A 24,380-nucleotide genomic window follows, 5' to 3' on the forward strand; every position below is an offset into this window, starting at 1 on the left:
TAATCGTTGGTTATACCAATAATCCTAAGGCGTAATAAGCCGGTGACATTTTCATTTCCTACGTCAAATATGAGCGCCCCTCAATGTATATTTATTTAATGCCCCACGCGCATAAATACGATCGTTCAGCTAATACGTTGCTCTATTGTATTCGGTATTTGATATTCGTTCGTGTTAACTGCCAGTTGATTATGCGATAGTATTAATTAAAATAAAGCTGATATTATTATCTAAGTTCCCATTATAATACTTAAAATACTGTATTTATAAAGGTTGTCTATAAACATAGACTTAGGCAAGGGAAGTGTAGTAAAACCAGTCCAGTATTTTCTTACAAAACAGTTCTTATTTTCGGTATTTAATTTTTATCTGTGATTTTAATATTAGTACTATTAATCAAATTTCTTTTGAGACTTGAGATGACTGGATTCCCTGGTGTGCACTTTAAAACTTTCGAAATATCGTCGTATTAAAAATATGTCATATTTAGGTAATACTTTCTTTGACGGTAATTTTATTAAAACAGCATAAATTCTTAATAAACGTTATTAAAATTTTAAGTTTTATAAATTTGACATATTTAGTTTAAACTATTTCATATTTAATATTTTTTGTCATACCATATTCATACAAGTATTTTATTAAAACAGTATAAATTCCTATTAAACTTTATTAAAATTTTAAGCTTTAATAACATCTTCAGGTAAGACAAGACAGCTGAAATAAGTTATTCTGAAGAAAAGTGCAAATTTAGTTGATTTATCCTGCTCGAAGTGACCGAGGGTCTTAAGGCCCAAGGGAGTAGACGGTTGACTAAATTCCAAGGGTTCAAATGTCCACGCTTTTAAAGAAAGCTAGCCGACCCTTAAGGGTGTGAATTTCTCTTTGAAAAGTTTAGTTCGCTCGAATAAAGTTTATTGCATACACTTTGTGAAGGAATTTCTTTGGACGTGTGACTATTTTTATTTGATGTTATGTAGTATGGACGTCGACTTTTTTTATAAGATTGAACTATCAAACGAACATGCATTAAACTAAACATTAAACAGACTTTTCCGAGGCGTTCCAGCTTAGTCCTTAGGGGTAGCGGCGCGTCTGTGGTCGACCTCAGGTAGGAATATCTAATCCTATCTGGGGTTGATTACAGATGTCCATGGGCGGCAGTAGCCACTTACCATCAGGTGGACTGTATGCTCGTCTGCTACTCTTATATTATTTAAAAAAAAAACTAAGTGGTCATTGCCACCCATGGATACCTCTGATTAACTTCATATAGAACAGGGCTATTACCAGAAGCTGATCTCAGATGCTTTACTAATACTGAGAATCAAGATAGATGCTTGAAATATAAGTCAACTGGTATCCATAGCCTTCTACCGAAATGTAAGCACTAATATATGTAATGGGCCTAAATTTTTCTCTGAGAGAAAACTCATTCCCAACTGGGGGAAAGAAAACATCTATAACGATGAAGTATGCATATTCGCCGGCGTGTGTAGATCTTAAATGATTTACAAAGTAAAAGCAAAGTTAGCCACGTTCAAGAGAAATGTGTTGCCAGCAATGTGCTTTTCTTTACTGGGTGCATTTGCGTTATCATTAGATAACAGACGTTAAATATTCTCATTGGCCGCAGAATGGTCATCTATGTGGCGCTGATTGGCCATCTGGGTTAGTGGGCAAAGATCACATAATCTGGTGTCGCTCCTACGACATCGGATACCTACCTATATGGTTTCCCCACTTGTCAAAAAAGGGGTGTAAGTTGGTTTGAAAACATCCAACACGGTTAGCCCTTAAGCCATACTCTTCTCCGATGAGACTACATGACGGCGTACCTATACTCCAAAATGTGGGAAAGAAATATGCCCAGCAGTGGGACAAAAAAGGGTAGCCAAGTACACCCATGCCACTACGACTCGCGCTTTCAAAGAATTAACGGAAAATTTATATGCGCGACTAGGAATTTACAGACGCATACCATTATCATATTATTACTACTACCGACTAGACTGAACTATGTAGGCAAGTTATTTTTGCAAATAAGGTTAGTGTTTATTTTCGAAAAGTAACACTTGGGTAATAGAACTTCTTCATAATTAACCAAAAAATAAGAGATGATACCTTAATAATTATAATATGTATACTTAACTATTTATATTTATATATTACTTAAATATTTATTCGCGCAAAAGACTAAATAGGACAATAGCGGACATTTTCATTTTTTTTTAAATAAAAACTTTCGTTACGTTTTTTGACTGACACTACCCCAATTTTCAATCAATTTGTTTGAAATATTTTACTTCGGAAGAACTTATTACCAATTGGTAATAACTCGTGGACACTTTACCTCCTCATGTCGGGTCGCCTATTGCTACTGCAGAGTTTGTAAATTAAAATAAAAAAATAAAAGTAAAATGTTCGTATTCTTATGTAAAAAATTGCAAAAAATAGATGAACTAAATTAGCTAACTAGCTTAGCTAAAACCATTGTTGAAAGGTAATACTACATAGGTAATACTATATTCTAGTAGTAGTTTATTTTAACTGAATGAAACTTACTTTCTTGGGTAGGTAATAGTTACACATTAATTCTACTTCGGAAGCCGACACCAAAATGCTTTTCCTGTCCAATTTTTATGACGGACCTCCCTTCATCTTAAGTAGCTCTACATGTTTGCACACCTGGGAATCGCACCCGCACCGCCTTGACCCTAAGACAAAAGTTATAAGAGAAACGCAACCTAAAAATAAGGGAATAGGATTGAAAGGAGAAAAAAAACTACAAAACATTCTACCGGTCAGTTACGAATGATAGAACTCCAAAACATCTTAACTTCTTATTTCTGTCAAACAAAACTCAACCGTATTGCATCAACGATTCGTCGTAATACGACGAAAATCGCTTGCAAATTAAAATAGTTGAATTCGGCAAGCAACCGATGTCGTAAACCGTACAACCGTACCGTACGGTTACGGTTAATGCGTGCGGGACAAATTGAGTTGCCGGCCCGGAATTAGTAGGCCCTGGGGACGCTGCGTGTCAGTCGCAGACAGCTCTGCACTTGTCTAATTATGGGTGTAGGAAACTAGAATCACTATAACTGCCAGACTTGAAAGGTGGTAGAACCCTTTGTGGTTCGACTCCGGCGGCATCACCGCCACACCTATTTCTGCCTAATAACAGCAGTGTTAGGTGCTGCTGTGTTGTGGTTTGAAGGTTGTGGTAAGGGAGACGTACTTTTCCGAGGCGTTCCAGCTTAGTCCTCAGGGGTAGCAGCGCATCTGTGGCCAACCTCAGGTAGGAATGTCTAATCCTATCTAGGGTTGATTACAGATGTCCATGGGCGGCAGTAGCCACTTACCGTCAGGTGGATTGCATGCTCGTCTGCTACTCCTATATTATAAAAAAAAGACTAACGGCCGTTAGCAATAATCAATCTATCCAATCTTTACTTCTTTCTAGGAGGCAGTAATGAATGAAATTAAATTTCGATTTTGATTCTAAAAACGATGGAGAGATTGATTATTGATTAATAGCAGGCGTAAGAGTCTTACATACATAATTATACGTATGTATGCTAGGGCATACATACGTATAATTATGATTGAAAAAAATGTAAAGGCTAGGGCCTTTACATTTTTTTCAATAATCTGCTCAGTACAATATGATCTAGTAATAATACGATAAGATACGATTCACTATTATAATACCTTACAATTATACTTTATTGTGTAGACTGAGGAAGGAAAATAGCAAAAAAGGAAAACAAAACAATATAAGCAACATACTCAAAAGGTAAGTTAAAACACCGAACTCATTAACAATGGGCAGTTGAAAGTACCTTAAAAAAATGTCATGCAAATATTGCAAATATGTAGTGATCAATAAATAAATTTTTATTTCCATTACCATTTAAATACAGGCATATTGAGCCTTGTAAGTTTATCTAATCCTCATATAACAAGCGAACTGTCATTACAATCGATTCCATTTTGAACCACAGATTATGTCATCAGGTAGCGACAGATTAAAAATACAATAGCAAATCGACCTCGTTGCTTAAATGCTGTCACCTTTGTTGACATAAAAGGTCGACACCTCAAGAATTAACCCCTCAAATGACGAGGTTCCATTATACGGGGTTTATAGGACCCTATGGGAATCTTTAAGCTTTATACTTCAATGGTTTTCAGTCTAAACATTAGTGCATTGTGGTCGATCAATGTGGTTATTGGTTTTCGGTGTAATAAATAGATAATTCATGGGAATTGTGGTTAAGTGACGATCCCCTATTATAAAATTATTAGTTACTGAGCTAACTTGGTAAATTGAACATTTTATTTTGCTTCATTAAAATTAATATAAAATATTTACTTACTTCTTAAAATTTATTTTATTAACATAGTTTAAGTCCGAATAAAAAAAAATAAAAAAGAAATGATTGAAAAAATACAATTTATGTATACTAAAAAAATACCATTATGAAAATCTCGTTAAATACTACCCCATTATGGGTCATACGCTTCTTCACAGGACAAAAGTGTACAGACCATAATCTTCAACATTCCAAGTGCAATTTCAAACTATCCGAATATACCTAAGTAGGTATAGTATATAAAAATAATAAAGATAAAAAAAATGCAGCTTATACCACTTCTTGTTACTTACAAGTTGCAAGAAACCTATTGTGTGGATATTTCTAAGTGACGAAAATGACATGTAACATTGTCACTTTAAAGTGGTTCTTAGGGAACGCACTTCAGTTCACTTGGGGCGTAATACGACCAACAATATGGTTTTTAATATTTCATATAATGTAGCAGGAGTAGGGTTATAAGTACGTATTGTGTATAAAGATGGTCCCGGACAAGATTTAGTGGGAAATATTAAGTATCGCTTCTTATAATTCTAAAAGATTTTATTTATTATTATTTATTAGGTTGTGTGATATAACCCATTGATCATTAGCATTTAATTTTTTTTTTAGAATATATATGAGTAGCAGACGAGCATGCAGTCCTGATGGTAAGTGGCTACTGCCGCCCATGGACATCTGTAATCAACCCCAGATAGGATTGGATATTCCTACCTGAAGTCAGCTACAGATGCGATGCTACCCCTGAAGACTAAGGTGGTACGCCTCGGAAAAGTATGTCTCCCATACCACACCGTTCATACCGGAACAGAGCAGTGCTTAACACTGTTGTTATGAGGCAGAAATAGGTGTGGCGGTGGTGCCGCCGGAGTCGAACCACAAAGCGTTCTACCACCTTCAAATATTTAAATATTTTGCTATTTTTATTAGTTCATTCATTTCATTTGGAGCAAAGGGCAGCTAAGATTCTTAGAGCATGCAATAATATGCGTTAGATTATTGTGAAGAGAGACTACTCCCCAGCAGTGTGTGGCTAAAAGAATTGCACCCAAAAGATCCCCAATATTTTTTACTGTTGGGTAAAAATATGGAACATGTCTCCACGTTTCTCTAGTAATAACAGATATGATTTCGACCTTGTGTACTAATTTGGAACGCCTTAGATAAATATGTCTCCCTTATCACACTCTTCAAAGCGGAACACAGCAGTGCTTTTGACGCTTTTGAGCTTTTGATGAGATTATCACTAAAAAAACTTTTCTCAGACTTATTTTTATGTAGAAATTATTCTACCTACCTGCGTAGCTAACACATGAGATAAGCGATTTACATATATTTTATTATGTTTTTCTTTTTACGAACCAATTATTCAACACCGCAATCCAAGCTGTGCCCAAAAACCAAATTTCATAATACGATCACCATAATTCACTTCAATTTAAAAGTGGTCAAGCCGTAATAGTCAGGGGAGCTCAACCCTCGGTCACTAAACTTATTTTAAACAATTTAATGCGGACCCAAACTGACCCTTGAGATACATTAAATCAGGGCCAATTGTATCCTTGTTTTATCCGTTAACCGTTTCGCTGCTTATCAGAAATTTCGATCTTATATCGGTAGAGCGTTTTCTTTATTTTTTAGAGTTATTAGTCTCTAAAGTGTAGTTTGGAACACTTTGATAAGGTTTAAGTTTGTGTTATCGTACACTTTTTATGGATAGGGACTTTAAAATAAGGTTGTTTATCTTGAATTACATTGAAGTCTTTAAATTGTTAAAGCACAAAATATACTTAGAGAAACTGAATTTTTTCCTCATTTACTTTTCTTTAATGTTTATTTTTGTTAGATCACAGTACTTTAACTTCAAAATCTTTTTAATAATTAATTTAAATTAATTTTATATCCAAAATGCGTTTATGTTTCTAATCAATATTATAATATTATGACCAAATCTGAATATTTTAATAATAAAATATATCGAGCAATGTCCTTCAAATTACCTCAAATGAACAGACAACCATTCATTTTTATACGTAACAACCTAATATATTTGTGACAAAATCTAAACAGATGCTTTTGTAAATATCCAAATTCTGAATATCTAACATTAACATTACACACAAAGCATTAACAGTTGAAACCAAACTATTACTAAAAAAAGAAAAAGATACCGGCCGAATTGATAACCACCTCCTTTTTGAAGTCGGTTAAAAAGCAATGATGTCTACTTCTTTTAGTCATTACCAGTTCAAACGTCATGTCCAACCTAGTGCTAACAAGCAATGACGTCTTCGTTTAGCCATTAACAGTTGAAACGTCATTCCCAACCTAGTCCTAACAAGCGCAGGTAACATTTTATCGCCCCGCGGGAGCTGACTGCTCGTAAAGCAGGCCTGTCCACTCAGCCGGTTGAGTACCCCTGCCGTAAACTGTCGCCTTAATGTCCGGTTTCATGGCTACACTATTTGTTTCCGCTGATTCTGTAAATGAGGTCCGCTTTTTATGGGTAGAGTGTCTTAGGATCTAAGAATCGTAGATCGATCGGAGATCCTAGGTAACATGGATACGCGTAGATACAAGTGACAAAGCGAGCACACGTCTTCTTAGATTTTTAGACTGAATATTTAAATTTATCGTTTGAATGTTTACTTGGTCTGTGATCGAACCCGTAACTCTAGTGCTGGATCCTTAATAAAAAAACACCAAAATATACCTAATTAAAATAGAATAATAAGTAAAAAAAAGAGGGATAGAATCTTCGGTGTTTGGAGGAACCATCGACACACTCATTTCTAGTGTGATGCAATTCTTCTTTCGGTGATAGGGTTCTATGTGTATAAATATAAAGAGGGATTCCTATGTCCTCAGGTTAGTAACATATCGGTGATAAATCTCCGATAGATCTGCATTCTTACGGGGGCCCAGATAGGATTAGATATTCTTACCTGAGGTCGGCCACAGACGTGTCGTTACCCCTGAGGGCTAAGCTGGAACACCTCAGAAAAGTATGTCTCCCTTACCACACCCTTCAAACCAGAACGCAACAAAGCTTTACATTGCTGTTGCGGTGTAGCGGTGGTGCCTCCGGAGTCGAGCCACAAAGGGTTCTACAACTTATACTTATCTACTAATTATTTTCTAGTATTCTACACAACGCTACAGCACTCCAAATACATTTTTTAAAATACTCTAGAAATACAACAGTATTACTTTATCCAGAACACTCAATTCCATTAAGTCAACGTAATAAATATGCAGATGAGTTTAAAATAAGCGTAGTCATAATAAGCGAGTCATTAGCGACTCCGCCCCGAGGCGGGGCGAGGGAGGGCCAACCACTCCCACCTGTGCTACGGTTTTTATATTTGTAGCCTGTAAAATGCCTGTAAATATTATTTTGGGGCAATAAATTAGATGGGAATTTTATATAAAGTTAAGATGAAATTTGAGTCTTCTGTGTCTGTTTGAGGTGGCTACAGCTGTAAGCTATTGTCGCCCGTTAGTAATATTGACTCTTAACTAATTTTTGCTTACTAAAGTCTGAAATGTGTTTCACTTTTTTAGGGAATAATTGTCAAATTTCAAAATATGGTAAGCAAAACATTGAATGTGTTACCTATTCCACAGGTATAAAAATTGTAGACACAAAATAGGCATTAGGCACAGGTATATTTTGTCTAGCATTTGAATAGTACTTTCTGGATAATAAATTAAAAGAAGAAACCACAAAAATAAGTGAAACACTTAAATTAAACTAAAAATAAACAAATCTAAGCTGTCTATAACCGAATTGTAGGTATTTTCTAGATATTAAAAATAGAAATTAAACACATTTGATATTGATATCATTTATCTTCCAATATATCTTCCAACATATCAATATATCTTCCAATTCAAACCTTAAACTAAAACTCCCAACACATACAACATATCCTAACCTCTCCTTTCTTTACAGCATCCTCGAGCTCCGGAAAGAGAAGAGCAGAGATGCGGCGCGGTCCAGACGAGGGAAGGAGAACTACGAGTTCTACGAGCTGGCGAAGATGCTGCCGCTGCCAGCCGCCATCACCAGCCAGCTGGACAAGGCGTCCATCATCAGGCTCACCATCAGCTACCTCAAGCTACGCGACTTCTCCGGGCATGGGGACCCGCCGTGGAGTCGGGATCCGCCGCCTACCAGCAAAGCTCTGAAAGGTAAGGTTATTCATATTTTTAATGGTAGTGTCTTGTTGGTAAGTTGAATATGTTTTGTATATTTATAATTATTTTCATGGCTACAAGGGTTACATGATACCTATAACTAAGTTACAAAGTAAAAAAACTATTAGGTACATATTTGATAATGTAGATTAACCTACTGTGTTCTGACTTAACGTTAATATGTAAAAATTGACTTCATCTTCTTGAAGTCAATGTATCGTAACTTTAGACGAAAACTCTGCCTTATTTTGATTCTGACAGTCGTACATGATTTATAGGTACTGGCCTTAAAAATCAGTCGGCCTAAAATGCCCAATTCTAAAAATATATTTATTTAAAATTATTGTCCATTTTAGTAAAGTCTTTTACTTCGCAGAACTAAGAAACTTTTCTCTCCAAAAAAGTTTGGCAGCTCTTGAATTATGTTGTTTTCCGAAATACGTATGAAAAAGAAATTGTATAATATATTATTCTATAGGTAATAGGTATATTGGTATTTTAACTAAAATTATCTGAATGCTACGACGTAGCAAAATGCTACGCCCTAAAATTACTTCTTTCAGACGGGGATGGGAAAAAACATGGTATTAATATATTATTTTTAAATTTCAAAGAACACTGAAAATAGATTTAGTGTTAAAAGCAATACAATTCCAAAAGAAAGTCTCTATAATCAGAGAGATAATTGTAATCTAGGTACCTACCTATATCAAAAATAATTAGATACCTTTTTCAATACTTGTAAATAAATAATACCTTAAACAGAAGATTACCTCGAAATAAAAACATTCCATGAATACCTCTTCCCACCCCTCTGTTGAACTATGCAAAATGAGTGAGTAGGTTTAAAATAACCGGGAGGGTTCGCAAATCAGATTTGCCTTCGTCAAGTTATTGTCGGCGGTAACCGCGTTAGGCGGTACCGACAGCAAAATAATGGGTTTAGTACTAGATTAATAATAACTTTAGTGGTATAAATCTAAATAAATTATTTGAAATAGTTTGGATAGATATTTTTAAGTTATTTTAGAAACATTTTAAAATATAACCAAATAAATCATTAATGTCTAGAAATTTATCATTTTTTTAATACAAAATATGAGATTATAATATTGATTCACCATTTTTTCTTAGGGACTAAAACTGTCTGTCATAATTCGAAAATATTGAAACAGGATACAAATCTCTCCCTCCTCTTAGAATGAATCGGTTTAGGCCATAGTCCATCGCACTGGCCAAGTGCGAATTGGTAGGCTCCACGCACATTCAAGAACTTTTTTTAAGATCTCTCAGGCATGCACTTCACCGTTTAAGCAAGTGATATTTTATTTCTAATAATCGCATAATTTGTAATATGCATGTGGGATTTCAATCGAGGATCTTCCGATTGAGAGATCGAGTTCCTAAATATTAGTTTGTCCGTAAATTTTATAAATATATAAATAATATACTAAAATCGATACGCCTACCACAATGTAGGGTAAAATAGAATTACGGGGGAAATCAAAAATATTGACAGGCAAAGCGTACACGCAAATAAACGCACCATAGGGACTGATTCACCGCAGTGATTCAAATAATTTACAAAATAAATACTGATATGTTATAAAATACAAATATATTCATCTTATACATTGTATTACATTTATGAACATATATTATAAAGAGTGGAGTTTTGCGAATTATTAAACGTCAAATAAAGAAATGGAAGAGTTAAAAAAACGTCAAATAAGAAATTAAACAATGAACATAAATTCAATAAAAATATCTATAATTAAAATAATTACCTACGAAAAATAACTGTTTATAACAAAGAAAACATCGTGAGGAAACCTACATGTCCAAGTTTTCATACTACCTACTAGTCAATAAGGTGAATCATAGCATTAAATCTCATTTCGAGACGATTTATTCTCAATTGGTGATGTAGGTATGATGAAACGTAAACCCACTGCGTCATACAGATTTATCTGCGGCTATAACGAATAATAAACAAAAGAAACATACGCAACGCAAATAATTGCGTTGTGGGAATAATTTATCGTACCAACACTTCAAATTAATAAATTTGATGGAACTTCAAATAAATATGTTCTGAAAAAAGAAATGTAAAATTTCTTGTTTGGTATTTTCTCTTGGATTCTAAGTTGACGTAGATAGTATTTGGTTTTTTATTTTCTGTTTTTTATTCCCTTTATATTACGGAATAAATCAACCGGACATTGTGTCCGGTAAATTGATTAATATTAGCAATTAATTCAACCATCAAAATAGAACGAAAATAAAACAAATCTAATAAATTTTAGTATTTTATACATAGATATTAATTATTTCAGTATTAATAAATGTATGTTCTTATTCTCATGAATAATAAAAATATAGATAAAAAGATCAAAAAGCATAAACATAGTAATTTTAGGTTATGTAATCATTTTGAGGTCTTTTTGAGTTTTGCAGACACGAACATACGGAAACTAAAGTACAAAGATCATTTAGTAATGTTACCTGTAATAGAACAATGGATTGACGTATCTGTTATTTTCTTGTATCTTTGTACCTATACAGGAGTTTTAGTGATTAATTAAGAATGAGTTCCTGAGTTTTGTTCTTCGGGTAAACCTGATGACGCTTGATAGACAATGGACAGGTAAATGTGAATTTTTGTGGTTTGATGAGTCACATTGCGTTTTCATCGAGAGTCATAAACGTACGTACCAAAATACGTAATTGGCAATTAAATAATAGATAAGGATATTATATTGCTATCCAAGAAATGTTAAAAAAATACCAATTAAATAATAAGAATTTATAAGAAATACCTATTTTTAAAACTTTTTAAGACTACTAAAATGTCGTAATATCTTTTAATTTACAACATATTTTTTAAGATAATATAAAGGCAAAAAGCGAAATTTTAATTAATTAATTCTGTTTAATATGCATGTCTATCCATGCTATGCTATGCTATGCTAGGACAGTCCAAGTAGCTGATTGGAAAAGCGGTACAAAATAAAAAATCTTGAGTATTCGTTACATCCTAAAATATATTTATTCCGAAATAATATTACTCTAAAGTAAAAATCTACTTTACCTTACCTCCCAATATTTACTTATACCTTACTTTACTTTTTAGAAATTGTTTAGATTTTAAAAAGATAAAACACGATTTTTTCCTAATTATAGTTTGTTTATTTATTCTTTGTTGAAATATTTTTAAGAAACAACAAACAAACCCATATACCTTATGGTATCAAAAATATAAAAAACGTTTTTTGCCTATTTATAGTTTCTTTGTTTTATTCTACGTTGAAATAATTTGAACAAACAACAAACCAATCATTTATACCTTTTGCTCACTCATAACATAACATAGCCATACCAAAGCCACACAAAAATCCCCAAAAAACGAATGAACCTTAATTCATTTATTTATCCACTACACACATGTGCAAGGTTTTTTAGCTTGCACTGTCTAAATTCGTAACAAGTGTACCATCCCCACGACAAATCCAATTTCAACCCCTAACGCGGTTAATGCGACCACGGGGCGAATCAGTGCGTATGCCACTGTCATTTTAACTCAATTTTCAAGCGTACACCGCTTGCCACCTAGTCTAGCGGTATCTGTATAAATTGGAGTGTCTGTCTGTCATTTCGAAGTAAATCATGGTTTTGTTTTTAGTAGTATCTATGTGTATAATAATAAATAAATGTTGTGTCAGTAACTGCAAAATACTGTTTATAAGGTCATATTTTTAAAAGTGCCTTTTTAAAGTTAACAAAAAAATGTTTTATTCTTTTTTGTTTGTTTTGTACGAGTTAATTTTTATTGTACCTATTATACAATTTTTTTTTTTTTTTTTTTCAGTTTATGTATTTATTATTTATTTTTATAACACATCTAACTATTTACAAATTATAAATCTATATACAAAAAATATAATTTAAACAAAAAATAAATATTAAAACTTAAGGAAATATAAACAATTAAATATAAAACAATGAGTCCAAATCACTGCCTCCCGGTAGAGTCCCAAGAATATAAGTTAATTTTAGAAACTAAAATGTATTTGTAATGTAACAAAATGGTTGTTCTGTTTGTCTTTCAAGAATTTATCTCGAAGAGCACCTATTAATAAAACTTCAAACCTACAAAACAAAATAAATATTATCGACTTCATAAGGTACGAAAATATTAGGGATTCGTGAGTGAAATTCTAAAAACCGTGAGTAAAGGGTGGGTCCACGCGAAGAAGCTTGTATTAAAATAAAAATACAGTGATATAAAACATGAGCATTTAGGGTCCTCAAAATTGTCTTATGAAATGTTTTGGGGGCCAAATTTTCGAGTTTCCAATGTACTCACGTACGCAATAAAGTGGGGAACAAAGCATCGATTTATACGAATATTGCAAGATTGATAACCGCTGTTTCAGTGCATCTGTATTTTGGACGTGTCTTTAAATTTATGAGTTTCGAAGTGTCCTTATTACGAGTAAATTTTAAGCCGTTCTTAGTCATCAAGTATTTGAAGTGTTTAGTCATTTGGTGTGTGCTTTTTTAATCTATTTACAAAATAAAGTAGTATTTGCGATCGGTTGAATAATGATCGCTAGTGATTACATACGTGCTTCTGTTTACAAGAACACGTTTAATCGTTGGTCCCGACTACTTTTCATCTAATCTAGCTTTTAATCTTCGTGATAAGTAAAACGTAGGACCGCGATTTGATATGGTACTACAACCCAAAATATACAAGAGGTCTTACTTATCTACCTTAGAGGTCTACCTTCACTTGTAATCTTACGTATCACGGGGCATAAAAGAGTAAACGCTTTTGATATTCCTGCTCGATCCATCTGAAAACAATTAAAAACAAATGCCATTAATTCTAATCTTTCTGTATTGGAATCTATATTCCACTATTACACTATTGTAATCATGCCTTAACTGTGAGGAAACATATAGGTCTCTATTCTTGTCAACTGCCAACCATATAGGTACCTAACTGAAATAAATTTATTTAATAAGACACGTAATTTTTAATAAACTACGCCCGTTTTAAACCACGGTTTCAAACCACCCTTATTTAAACCAATTATACAATACAAAATCACGTGGAACTTATAAGATTTGTCAACACCCAAATTGTAAGATACACCGGTCGGTAAAAATGAATTAATTCACCCCGTACCCACTGGGACAATGCGGCGCGGATTGGGACAAAATTTTTAATCTAATCAATTAGCAATCAGTGGAAGCGATATACCGCTTGTTAGTACTGGTTATTTGGCGAACGTGACTTGGTTAGCTATTCAAATTGGGGGTTCGCTTGACGATTTCGTCGACGCTGTTTAATTGTTACCACTGTGCAGCGTTACGTGGATTTTACGTAATAGTTTTAAGTTTAATTGATTTATGTTACTTTAATTGATTTATATACAGGGTGAATTTTTCAAATAGGCCTTCAGGGCTAAATCCGAAACTAAATGCTGAAAGGAGTTCGGAGGCCGATTTTGATAAAAACTAAAATTGCATCATTAGTTTTTAAAATATCTTTTTCCTTAGCCGGGAATCGAACGAGTCCCGGCTAAGGAAAAAGATATTTTGAAAAAAAAAAAATACACTCTCTATACTATTTCACTATCCGATAGTGTCGCTTATAAGGATCAAATTCTGGGAAGTAATGTTATGTGACAAATGAAATTTTTCCTTTTCAGTATTAAATTAAAATTCCTTTCAGCATTTTTCGCTAATCCTTATAGTTTAGAATTTGGCCCTGAAGGCCCGTTTGAAAAATTCACCCTGTATATGTTACTTATTAGTCATCTAAGTCCAGCTCTATATAGAACAGTGAATGAGTTGTGTTAGAATACTAAGATATTATATTTTTTTTTATTTTGATTTTTTTTAAATGTGTGTTATTGATTATGAACAAAGTATTTAACTCGGGAACGATAGCCTACCCAGTTAAATATTTCTGTGGGAAATGCAGAATGGAAGAAATAGAAACATGCTTACGTAGAAGTGTAAAAAATTGAGGATATTTTTAGTTTTTGCGATAACAGTTATAAAAACGGAAGGACAAATGTATAATAAGTAAAGATTAAAATTTAAAACTCAACAATGCATGATACCTTTTGATCTTGAAGACGCGTAGGGTTTGTAATGAGGTCTTAATATCAATTACACTGCACTTCCGTTCATTTCCATACAAAAATGTCAAATGAACTACAATATAGTTTGCAAATTTCATTTCTCGTTAATGTCAGCAATCCAAATTATAATCCAGTTACGGCAAATGTCACCAGTCGGCAATTATGGGGCAATGTGCATACTTAATAGTGCTAATTGATTGATTGGCTATGAACTGGCTGGCTGGCTACCGGCGACAAATTACTGATCGATTGAATGGTATCTTTATACTGTACGATACGATTAACATTTTCTACTAACGAAAGTAGGAAGGAAATAAATTTTAGAAAAAATACAAAAAAATATATATGCCAGTTTATTATTAGAGTTTATAACAAAAATGCATTAATGAAGACTAGTAATTATTAGATAAAAGACGGCTGCTTTGTTACTTTGTTATAGAGTTTATTACTCCCAAAATTTCGAATAATTTAACCTCATAAAATGTTAAAATTCATCTAGCCATGTAGACATGCATACATACGCCTGAAGCAGTTTGCGTTTTGATCAGAAAGTGTGGATGCCGGCCGATGTACATGTACATATCAGGCAATCATCTTAGTCCTTTGAAGTAGAAACGCCTATGAACAGCGTCAGGTAGAACTTCTGTTATATATGGAGCTGGTACGACATCGTGTGGTTTAAAATACCTTAGTATGTATAGTTGAGTAATTACATGAGTCTGCAATTTGGTTATCTAGGTTAATAATAAAAAGTAGACTACTAATTCAATAGTAGATACTGTGTGTCGTATATAAGTGTCACATTGAAATTTTAACCCTCCAGTTAATATTTGAAGCAGGTCACTATTTTCAATTTATTTGATTTTGTTAATCAATTTAAGTTTTTCTAAAAATTAAATTAGCATAAATAGTAGTATTGCCGGTAGTACCACACTCATGCGTTTTTCTGATTTTTACTACAAAATCAAGAGCTGTATGTTTTGGTTTTGAAACTATTGGCTTGGCTTGTAGCCGACCTTAGATTGAATTTAAATATTTAAACTAGCTGTAGATCACTGATGCTAAGCTAATTCGATTACGCGAAAAAACAGCAAATTACTTAAATGTTTACCTTGTGTTTTCGCCGTTTATAAATACATACCTACAATTTTTATATTTGTCTCATATTTCTTATACAAAACTTACCAAAAACAAGGAAAACACAATATTTCTCAATACAATAACACGGGACAGGCAGATAAATTCAGCAAATTAACTCCGCGGTAAACACATGTTTCTACCCTATCACCGGCACTGATTTATGGCAGTAGGGCGTCAGCTCTCGCGGAGAGCGGACGTATGTTAACCGGCTCTCTGGTTTCATACATGTTTTATTATATGCGATAAGGGTACATGATTGCGATATGATCGAGTCTCTTTATTTATGTCTTGGCTGTGTAAGGGAAATTTAAGTAATTTAAATATTATTACGATTAATGTTTGAACAAAACGTTGTTATTTACCGAAATCGCCGCGAGTAGTCTGCTACTAGTGGGTACTGTCGATCACTGATATCTGTAATCAATATCACTTAATTACGATTAGTACGATCACAGATGCGTTGCTTCTTGAGGACTAAATTGGAATGCTTTGTATAAGTGTCCTTTTCACCAACACACGTTTCACCGAAACAGCTGCAGCAACAAGTATGTAGAAGAAATAGTTGCATCAATGTTACCACTATAGTTAAACGTAATTTTATAGTTCTTTGGATCGCTATAAAAGCACGTTCACGTGCTCAAGAAGTTAAGGCACACATACTTATATTTAACTTAAGCATTGTTTCATCGAGCCTTATAAAATGCAATGACTCACTGTATAAAATAAAAAAAAATGATGAAAAATGGGCAAGACGAAGAATTTGTTTACAACATTAACTCATTAATGTCCCACTACTGGACACGACTTTTATCTCATATTTAGCAATTCCTTATTGTAAGGAAAGTGCTTAACATCTAATATATTTTTTGCTAGAAACTACTGGGATAACATAAGAAAATAACAGTGAAAAATATCATAACACTCGTTCATCCCGTGTCCGGTGGGGTAATTCGAACATACCTAATACACAACCGTAAATCACGGCGCGGCACATCTGCTGGCAAAATAGAAAAATAACAATAAATAAGGGAAAGAAGGCGACACCAGGGTTAACTCGAAATATTACAGGGAGGTGTAGGATGGGCCGTTTTTCTTTTATTTAAGTGTAAGTCGTGGTTTAGTGGAACTTTGCTGCTTTAGTTCGATTCTAAGAATCTCTAAAATTCCATGGTCTCAAAATGAGAAGGATTAGGCCAAAGTCCACGCGCTGCCTAAATTGGCAGACTTCACATACCTACCGTGAACGGTTTTTTAAAGATCTTTCACGTATGCAGGTTTCATCACGATGTTTTCCTTCACCGTTAAAATAATTGATAATTTATAAATACGTACAAAACTATTCAGAAATCAGAGGCGTCTGCATTTGATACGGATGTCGGTCTACTCGATCAAGCCGAGTTTCAGCTACTAGGCTATCATTGCTTTTTAATGATGCATTGATTTTTCGAATCGTTTAATACGGTTGTTAAATTATAATTATAAATTATAGTCATTTTTAACGAATATAAATTTAAGCAAACATACATTTTGTATTTCTGCAAATAATATTTTTTTTTTATTTTATTCTACCAATACTATCAATAAAAGGGCACAATACAACACCCAACTTTGTAAAGAACTTTCTAAGTGTATTCAAAGACAACCCTCCACTGCTCTTCCGGAATCCGTCGCTAACCCTTCATAATCCGGCCAGTAATGAACCCGACCCTAACCTTTACATATTAACACTGCAAATGCCTGTATTATTGAGTTTCGTGATCGAAACGTCATTATTGTGTTTCTTTACTTTTATTGAATCTTTTATTATAATTACGTATGCATGTTTAGTTTGCAAGGTTTCTATTTCAAATTCGGCTTACGTCTCAAAAGAAAGTTATCCGTAATTACCAAAAACTTCTAACTTAGTTATGAAGTAAGGAGACTAACTAAGAATTGAATGTTTGAATAATTAATAATTAATTAAAAATACGCTGTAGGCTATTTTTAGAATGTAATTTTATTTTTATAAAGTACCTAAATAATTCTTATTTTACAAAAACTAAAGTAAGCAAGAGCCCTTACGAATTTCGAAATAGTTGCTTAAAACACGGTAAGGTAATGAAAATACTCATAGTAGTTTTATTTAAATCGTTACTTAAAGAACTTTGTCGAAATTTATGTCGAATTGGTACATTTTGACTACTTGTAATCGAATTACATAATGAAACAATGAATTCAGTTTTGTTAATCCATGAAACTATTGAATAACTTAAACGCATTGCGTTTTTTATAAATCGGGACGTTTAGTAATACCAATTTCTGTTTGAAATAAGTACCAAAGTAGGTACCTACACTCTACAGTGATCACAGATTAGGTATTGTATTTATTAAATAGTCTTTGGTATAACCATATTATTAAATCAGCTGTATTGCACAGCAGGTACTTGTTAAACGTATAAAAACTCAGTACAAATAATGAAATCACATACAAATCAATAAATACTTTCAAAATCAGCGTCAAAAGGTATCGATTTATTTTTTGCCACAAAAACGTACAGAATTGTCTTTTGGTAACCCGTGGTGCTAGCAGGATAAAGAATTACTTGTATATGTATAGTTATTATTATGTTACAATGGAGACTAAAACATGATTTTGTACTTTCCATTATATTTAACCTTGAAATCCATATCCTCTATGATTTTCTTGCTCAATTTTGTATATTATTGTAATTTGTAATAATACCTTTATTGTGTATTGGAAGTTGGAAATACAATGTGTTCTATTCGTAATTTATCGCTTTATGTCACGGAGAAATATATACATACGAAGATGAATAAACAAATATATTTACTATTTTTTTTATACCTATGTACAAGTATTTACATATTGTAGAACTGGGTTACTGGCTCAGTTGGTAATTTCAGGTAAGACTCTGATCTTATCTGGGATTGATTACAGATATCCTTGAACGACAGTAGCCACTTACCATCAAGTGGACTATATGCGCATTTGCTAGTTCTAATAAAAAAAATGTATATGTTGTTAAAATTTAAATTTATTTTTTATTTTTATTTACACACAGGTGCACATAGACGTCAATGTATTTCTAAGTATTAAATAGACCCATTTAATCGGAAGAAGAACCATTTTATAAGAGACTAGAATGCAAATCGTTTCGCAAATACTGCCATAGCGATGCCATCCTCAATTCCTTTATACCAAACAAAACATACGTAAAGGGGCACTTTATCGAATAGAATATATCGATACGTACGTAGACACACGGTATCGAATGTAAAGTATCGATACTGTATTCATGAGTAGTATCGACACAATGAATCGATATTTCAAAGTATCGTTAAAAATACTAACAAAGTTACCATACCAACTTCGAAGGAAGTCCTAAGTTTCGTGAGGACTTTTGTTGTTTTCGCCCTAAAGTTCTTTCTTGATGACTTTGTTTTTCTTTTTTTTTCTAGCCAAGTACGTGTTAGCATAACAGGATTTTGGTTTTTAAATAGGAAATTTCTAAGATTTATGCGATAGGATACCTGTCAGAAAATACTCATTAGGCAAAATCGAAGGAAAAGTACTCGGTACCACAAAATAATTTTCGTGTCCCTACGTACGGGCAGTTTATTTTCAATCTATAGTTGTGAGCCATTTTTGCGTGGTCCCTACCCGGTGCATCACAATCATCGCATCTATATTGACAGTACGTGTGTCGAATACGAATACAGATGTTTCCGGGATTTCCGTATTTTTATTCGGTATCGATCGGACCGCTCGCAGTGGAAGGGTTACTCGTCCGTGTAATTGGTTACAATTCATTATGGTTACATTCAGCACTGATTTTTTTTATCGCGTAATGATCTTGAATCGAATAAAAATGTTGTTGGTTTTCGCAATTTCGGAAACTCTTTCAGTGACCGTAATTTGTGAATGGAAATGGTGTGATTTTAAGTTATAAACGAATCTAATGATTACATTATTTATCATCTAGAAGATTACACGTTTGAATGATTATAGAGGCTTTTTATACAAACTTATATAAATATATTTTTCAGCTTATTCCCATATTTATGTTTGTACGTTGTACACATATTAAAATGTTATTCATAATATGCTTAAAGATAACAAGAAATTTACCAAGTGGTCTGTGTCGTGCGGTGGGATAATCATGGGTCAACCCTTCAACCATTTATCATCGGAAAATACTTTAAAAAATAATGTTTTCAGTTTTCTTGCAAACTGTAATGTAAATTTATTTAACGGAAAACACACATCTTAGGTTCGATTCTTGGCTAAGCAAAAAGGTTTCATAAAAGTTCGTTACTTATCCGTACTTACGAAGTTAAAAGCAAGCAATCAATCGTGGCCGCTCAAGTGGCCGGCCACAAAGGGCGGTAATTCTTCATTAGACCGGTCAAGGATGCCCCCAGGGGTTGGTAATCAACGCTTCCAACTTGTGTTATTTTTGAGGGGTATTGGTACTATATAGGTAGTACAGTTTGCAAAAAATGTTGTCTACGACTTATTGGTTTTGCAGAGTCAATGTAATCGATTCGGTTTTGAAATTGAAGTATTAGGCAAATGTGTTCATCTGGCTGCTAATGAAAATAATAATTTTCTGGAGATTTTGATTTTAGCAAATTTTTAGCAAAAAATTTATTTTATTTATGATTTTATCTTTTTTACTCTTGATTGTATATATTGTTAATTAGAAATAATTTGTATATATTTTAGCTTTAATAATTTCTTGTTATTTAGTTATAAATTTATTATTTTAGCAAATGTTTCCAATTTCCAATCTGAAATTTAAATTGCTAATATAAATTTCATATTCAAAAAGTTTTAAAAAACAAGCTTGAATACCATACGTTTAAGCTGCTAAAAAATTAATACACACTGTTAGAGCGTCTACCATATTTGATTTAGCCAGTATTGTCATCGATACCAAACTTGTATGCAATATTTCAGCTAAATCGAATACCGGGAAATGAGTTTAAATAAGAGATTTGCACTCTAACACACATATGAACTTAAAGAAGTTACACAAATGCTTATAAAATCGAAGTGAACAATTTTCACTAAAACCAACTTTTCCTTAGACTGTTCCAAAATGTTTCTGCCCACCCTCCTCTATTAGGCGTGAGTTTTATTTAATTCCGGCTTGTGAAAACACCCTCGGTCAATGTTAGCTCGCGCGGACAGATGGACAAATACCACTAAATTATTGTTTTTCCTTTTTCTTTACGTCAAGTTGGAAAAAGTTTGCTTTATGACGTCACGCCCCGAAAAATAAACCATTCTATTTTTGTATATGTATCTATGTATGTATATGGCGAATTTAGGTTTTTTTCTCTGGGTCTGGGTGTTGTGTACCTGTCTTTGTGTGTCCTTGTGAAAACACCCTCGGTCAATATTAGCACGGACACATGGACAAATACCACTATTTTTTCTTTGTTTTCATTTTTCTTTACGTCAAGTCGGGAAAAGTTTGCTTTATGATGACGCGTGGTGGAGTGGTCACCAAGTCTAACACACAATAGGTTTAGGATTCGATCCTAGTTACATAGGTATGTAAATGGTGGATTTAGATTTATACTTTCGGTCTGTATGTATACTCGTCTCTGTGTGGGTGAAATGTATCATTTACTATATAATACAGGAAAAATCCTAGTGCAGGACATGTTCTTGTACAAAGGTTTTTTTAGATAGTTTAGTGGTTTAAAACTCGGCCTCATAAGTGGGGGGTTCGGGGTTCGAATCTAAGCGTACATCTCTTCATAGTGATGTGCATATCAGAAATGACCATTTGATTTGAAGGTAAAAAGAACATCGTAAGGAAGGATGCCTGAGATTTGTTTTAAAAAGTTAGCTTAATGATGTGTGAAGTCGACAAATTCAAACTTGGCCAGCGCGGTAGATGGTAGTGGAGACCCGTGTCCAGCAGTGAGACAGTAATGGTTTGACGACGTACTCGTAGAACTGCTATTACCTATAAGGCAGCAAAAGTTGTGGTAATGCCTTCAGACTCGAACCACGAAGCGTTGTACCACATTGTCCAAATTTAAAAATAATATACCCCTTTACAAATGCAAAATCATCCTTTTCAAGTTTTTAAAGTATAGAAGATAAAAGAGCAATCTTCATTTTAAAGACCCATCATTTCCACCCCTCAAAACTCTCCTCAAATTCAGCAAAGCTGGTTAACAAGAAAAATGTCATCGAATTAATACAAGTTTATGAAGTTTCTGTAACGCCTTCACAAATTACAGACATAATGACGACAATATCTGGCTAAGGTAGGGGTCTTATCGTTAGCGAGTATAATGATTGCTATATGCGAGTGTTTATGTCAATCTTCGTTCGTGCTATGTTCTGATTTGCAGGGGTCGATAAAACACAAATACTATACGTGCTATTGCAGCTTATTTAAAGGGTTGAAAAGAATCTGTGATTAATTTAAGGGAGCACTTCGATTATGTTTGGATGAGTCTTTATTAGAGTTCATTCACTAACAGTACGTATTTCTCATCATCATCATCCTGTTATATATAAATACATACATACATACATAATTTCTCCTGTTGGTTGCGAGTTGGGTTGTAACTATGTATTGATATCCAATCTCATACAAAATCACAATCCTATTTGGGATTGATTACAGGCATCCATGGGTAGTAACTCGGCAATGCTCATATACTCCAATTTTCCAAAAAGGTGGACAATACATAGCGATAATTTTTACACTGTTTTTTTTTAATCCAATGTATAGCTATAATCTTTCTAGTTTATCATCATCATCATTGTCATCAACCTAGCTGGGCAGGGGTCTCCTCTTAGAGTGAGAAGGATTAAGCCATAGTCTACCGCACTGGCCAAGTGCGAATTGGTAGATTTCACATACCGTTGAAAAAAAAAATTAATTTCTTAGTTATGCCGGTTTCCTTACGATATTTTCCTTCGCCGTTTAAGCAAGTGATGATAAATTTCTAATACGCATATAACTTTGAAAAATCAGAGGTGCGTGCCTAGGATTTGAACCTTCTTAACCACTAGGCTTTATCATTGCTTTTGTTATCTTTCCAGTTTATCGTTAGTAGCGAATAGTACGACAAGTGCATTAACAGTAATACCACACTGTGCGGTGGTAATGAGAAAATTATGCCGCGACTTACCGGCTCTAATAAAAATTTGTTCGTGGGGTCTATGGAGAAAAATTAATGTACGTATTTGTTGTACGGTGTGATATAATGGCGAAAATCGCGTAATATGATATGAAATATTATTGGTTCGTTTATGTATAGATCTTGTCTGTCTAACGTGTGTGACAGAAATCGTTTAAAGAATGTGAAAGATCGTATACACATTGTGTGTTTGTCTGTTATCTATGTCAGAATTATTTAAACTAAATAAAAGACATTGTATGTGTTTAAGCAAAAAATATAATAGAATCATAAATACTTTTCACTGCTTATGGCTAAAACGGGCGACAAATATAAGCAAATCACAAAAAGATTTTAGTGCTTATTTATGAAACAGTACCTTTTGAAATGTCTTTGTTTAATTTTTCTTCCTTTGTAATGCACAAGTAGTATAGTATAATATTGGGCCATAATTTTCACACTCACATTTTGTATATTAAGTAAAGTTTAAGTGACTTTACAAAGTGATTGTCTGTGGCTTCAAAATGACTGTTGTAATATCTATTATAGACCTGACCGGGGAATAAACTCGAAACCCTGACCGTTAAGCCGATGGCATTATTTGCCAAATACTACATTCAAACAAAAACTTCAACCCGGAATCGAACTTGGGACTCTACCTAGCATCTAACTCAAACCTACCTAACTTTTCCACAAGCAAAGCTTCAAAGCCTCCATTCCCAAAGCAGTTCTCTATCAGATTGTTCTTGCCCTGAAATTTTACACTGATAACAGAATTCACATGGCACAATTGGGCCGCAGACCATATTTAACCCGAGATCGGAGATAGCCCGAGTGCTTTATTACGATTTAATTCAACAAACAGAGACAAAACGCCTTTGATATCGCCGCTCGGGTAGTGACACCATGCTTTGAAAAAAAAAGAGAAATTATATTCACATTTTTCATTGTGGAAATGACAGTTTTTGCAATTTTTTTGAGTTTTGTTATTCAAATCTAGTCGTAGGTATCAGATATTATAATATTTTGAAAATATCTATTAAGTAACTACTAAGTACATTATGTGTTAAGAAAGAAATTGTGATAATTATTTTTTTAATGTTTAGCATATTAATTATTACTATAGTCATAACATGAATACAATAATACAATAAATTAGAAAAGTAATCATCTTTTTGTATAAACTAATATTCAACAATGTAATGGGTTAAGCTTTAGCCTTTAATAATTAAAATAAATTCTTATTGAAAGCAACAAAGGTCTTCGTAAGTCATGGTCACCGTAGTATATTTAAAATATTTTAACATTTTTAATAAAACACAAACTTAATTAAGAAATTTTACAATAT

The 24,380-nt window shown here is 33.4% G+C and overlaps 1 protein-coding gene across 5 annotated transcripts in view; it reads left to right on the plus strand.

Annotated features, from left to right (window-relative positions):
- The window catches only part of trh (PAS domain-containing protein trachealess), a 219,631-nt gene that overhangs the window by 168,164 nt on the left and 27,087 nt on the right, over positions 1–24,380 (plus strand). For all 5 annotated transcript variants that reach the window (XM_073077435.1, XM_073077436.1, XM_073077437.1 and 2 more), the window contains one exon: positions 8,338–8,576. In XM_073077435.1, the coding sequence (XP_072933536.1) occupies positions 8,338–8,576 (239 nt within the window). The remainder of the gene's footprint in view (positions 1–8,337; positions 8,577–24,380) is intronic.

The sequence above is a fragment of the Epargyreus clarus genome, unplaced genomic scaffold (genome assembly GCF_041222505.1).
Source record: "Epargyreus clarus isolate Ecla_fem2 unplaced genomic scaffold, WU_Ecla_fem_2.2 ptg000010l, whole genome shotgun sequence".
NCBI classification, from domain to species: domain Eukaryota; kingdom Metazoa; phylum Arthropoda; class Insecta; order Lepidoptera; family Hesperiidae; genus Epargyreus; species Epargyreus clarus.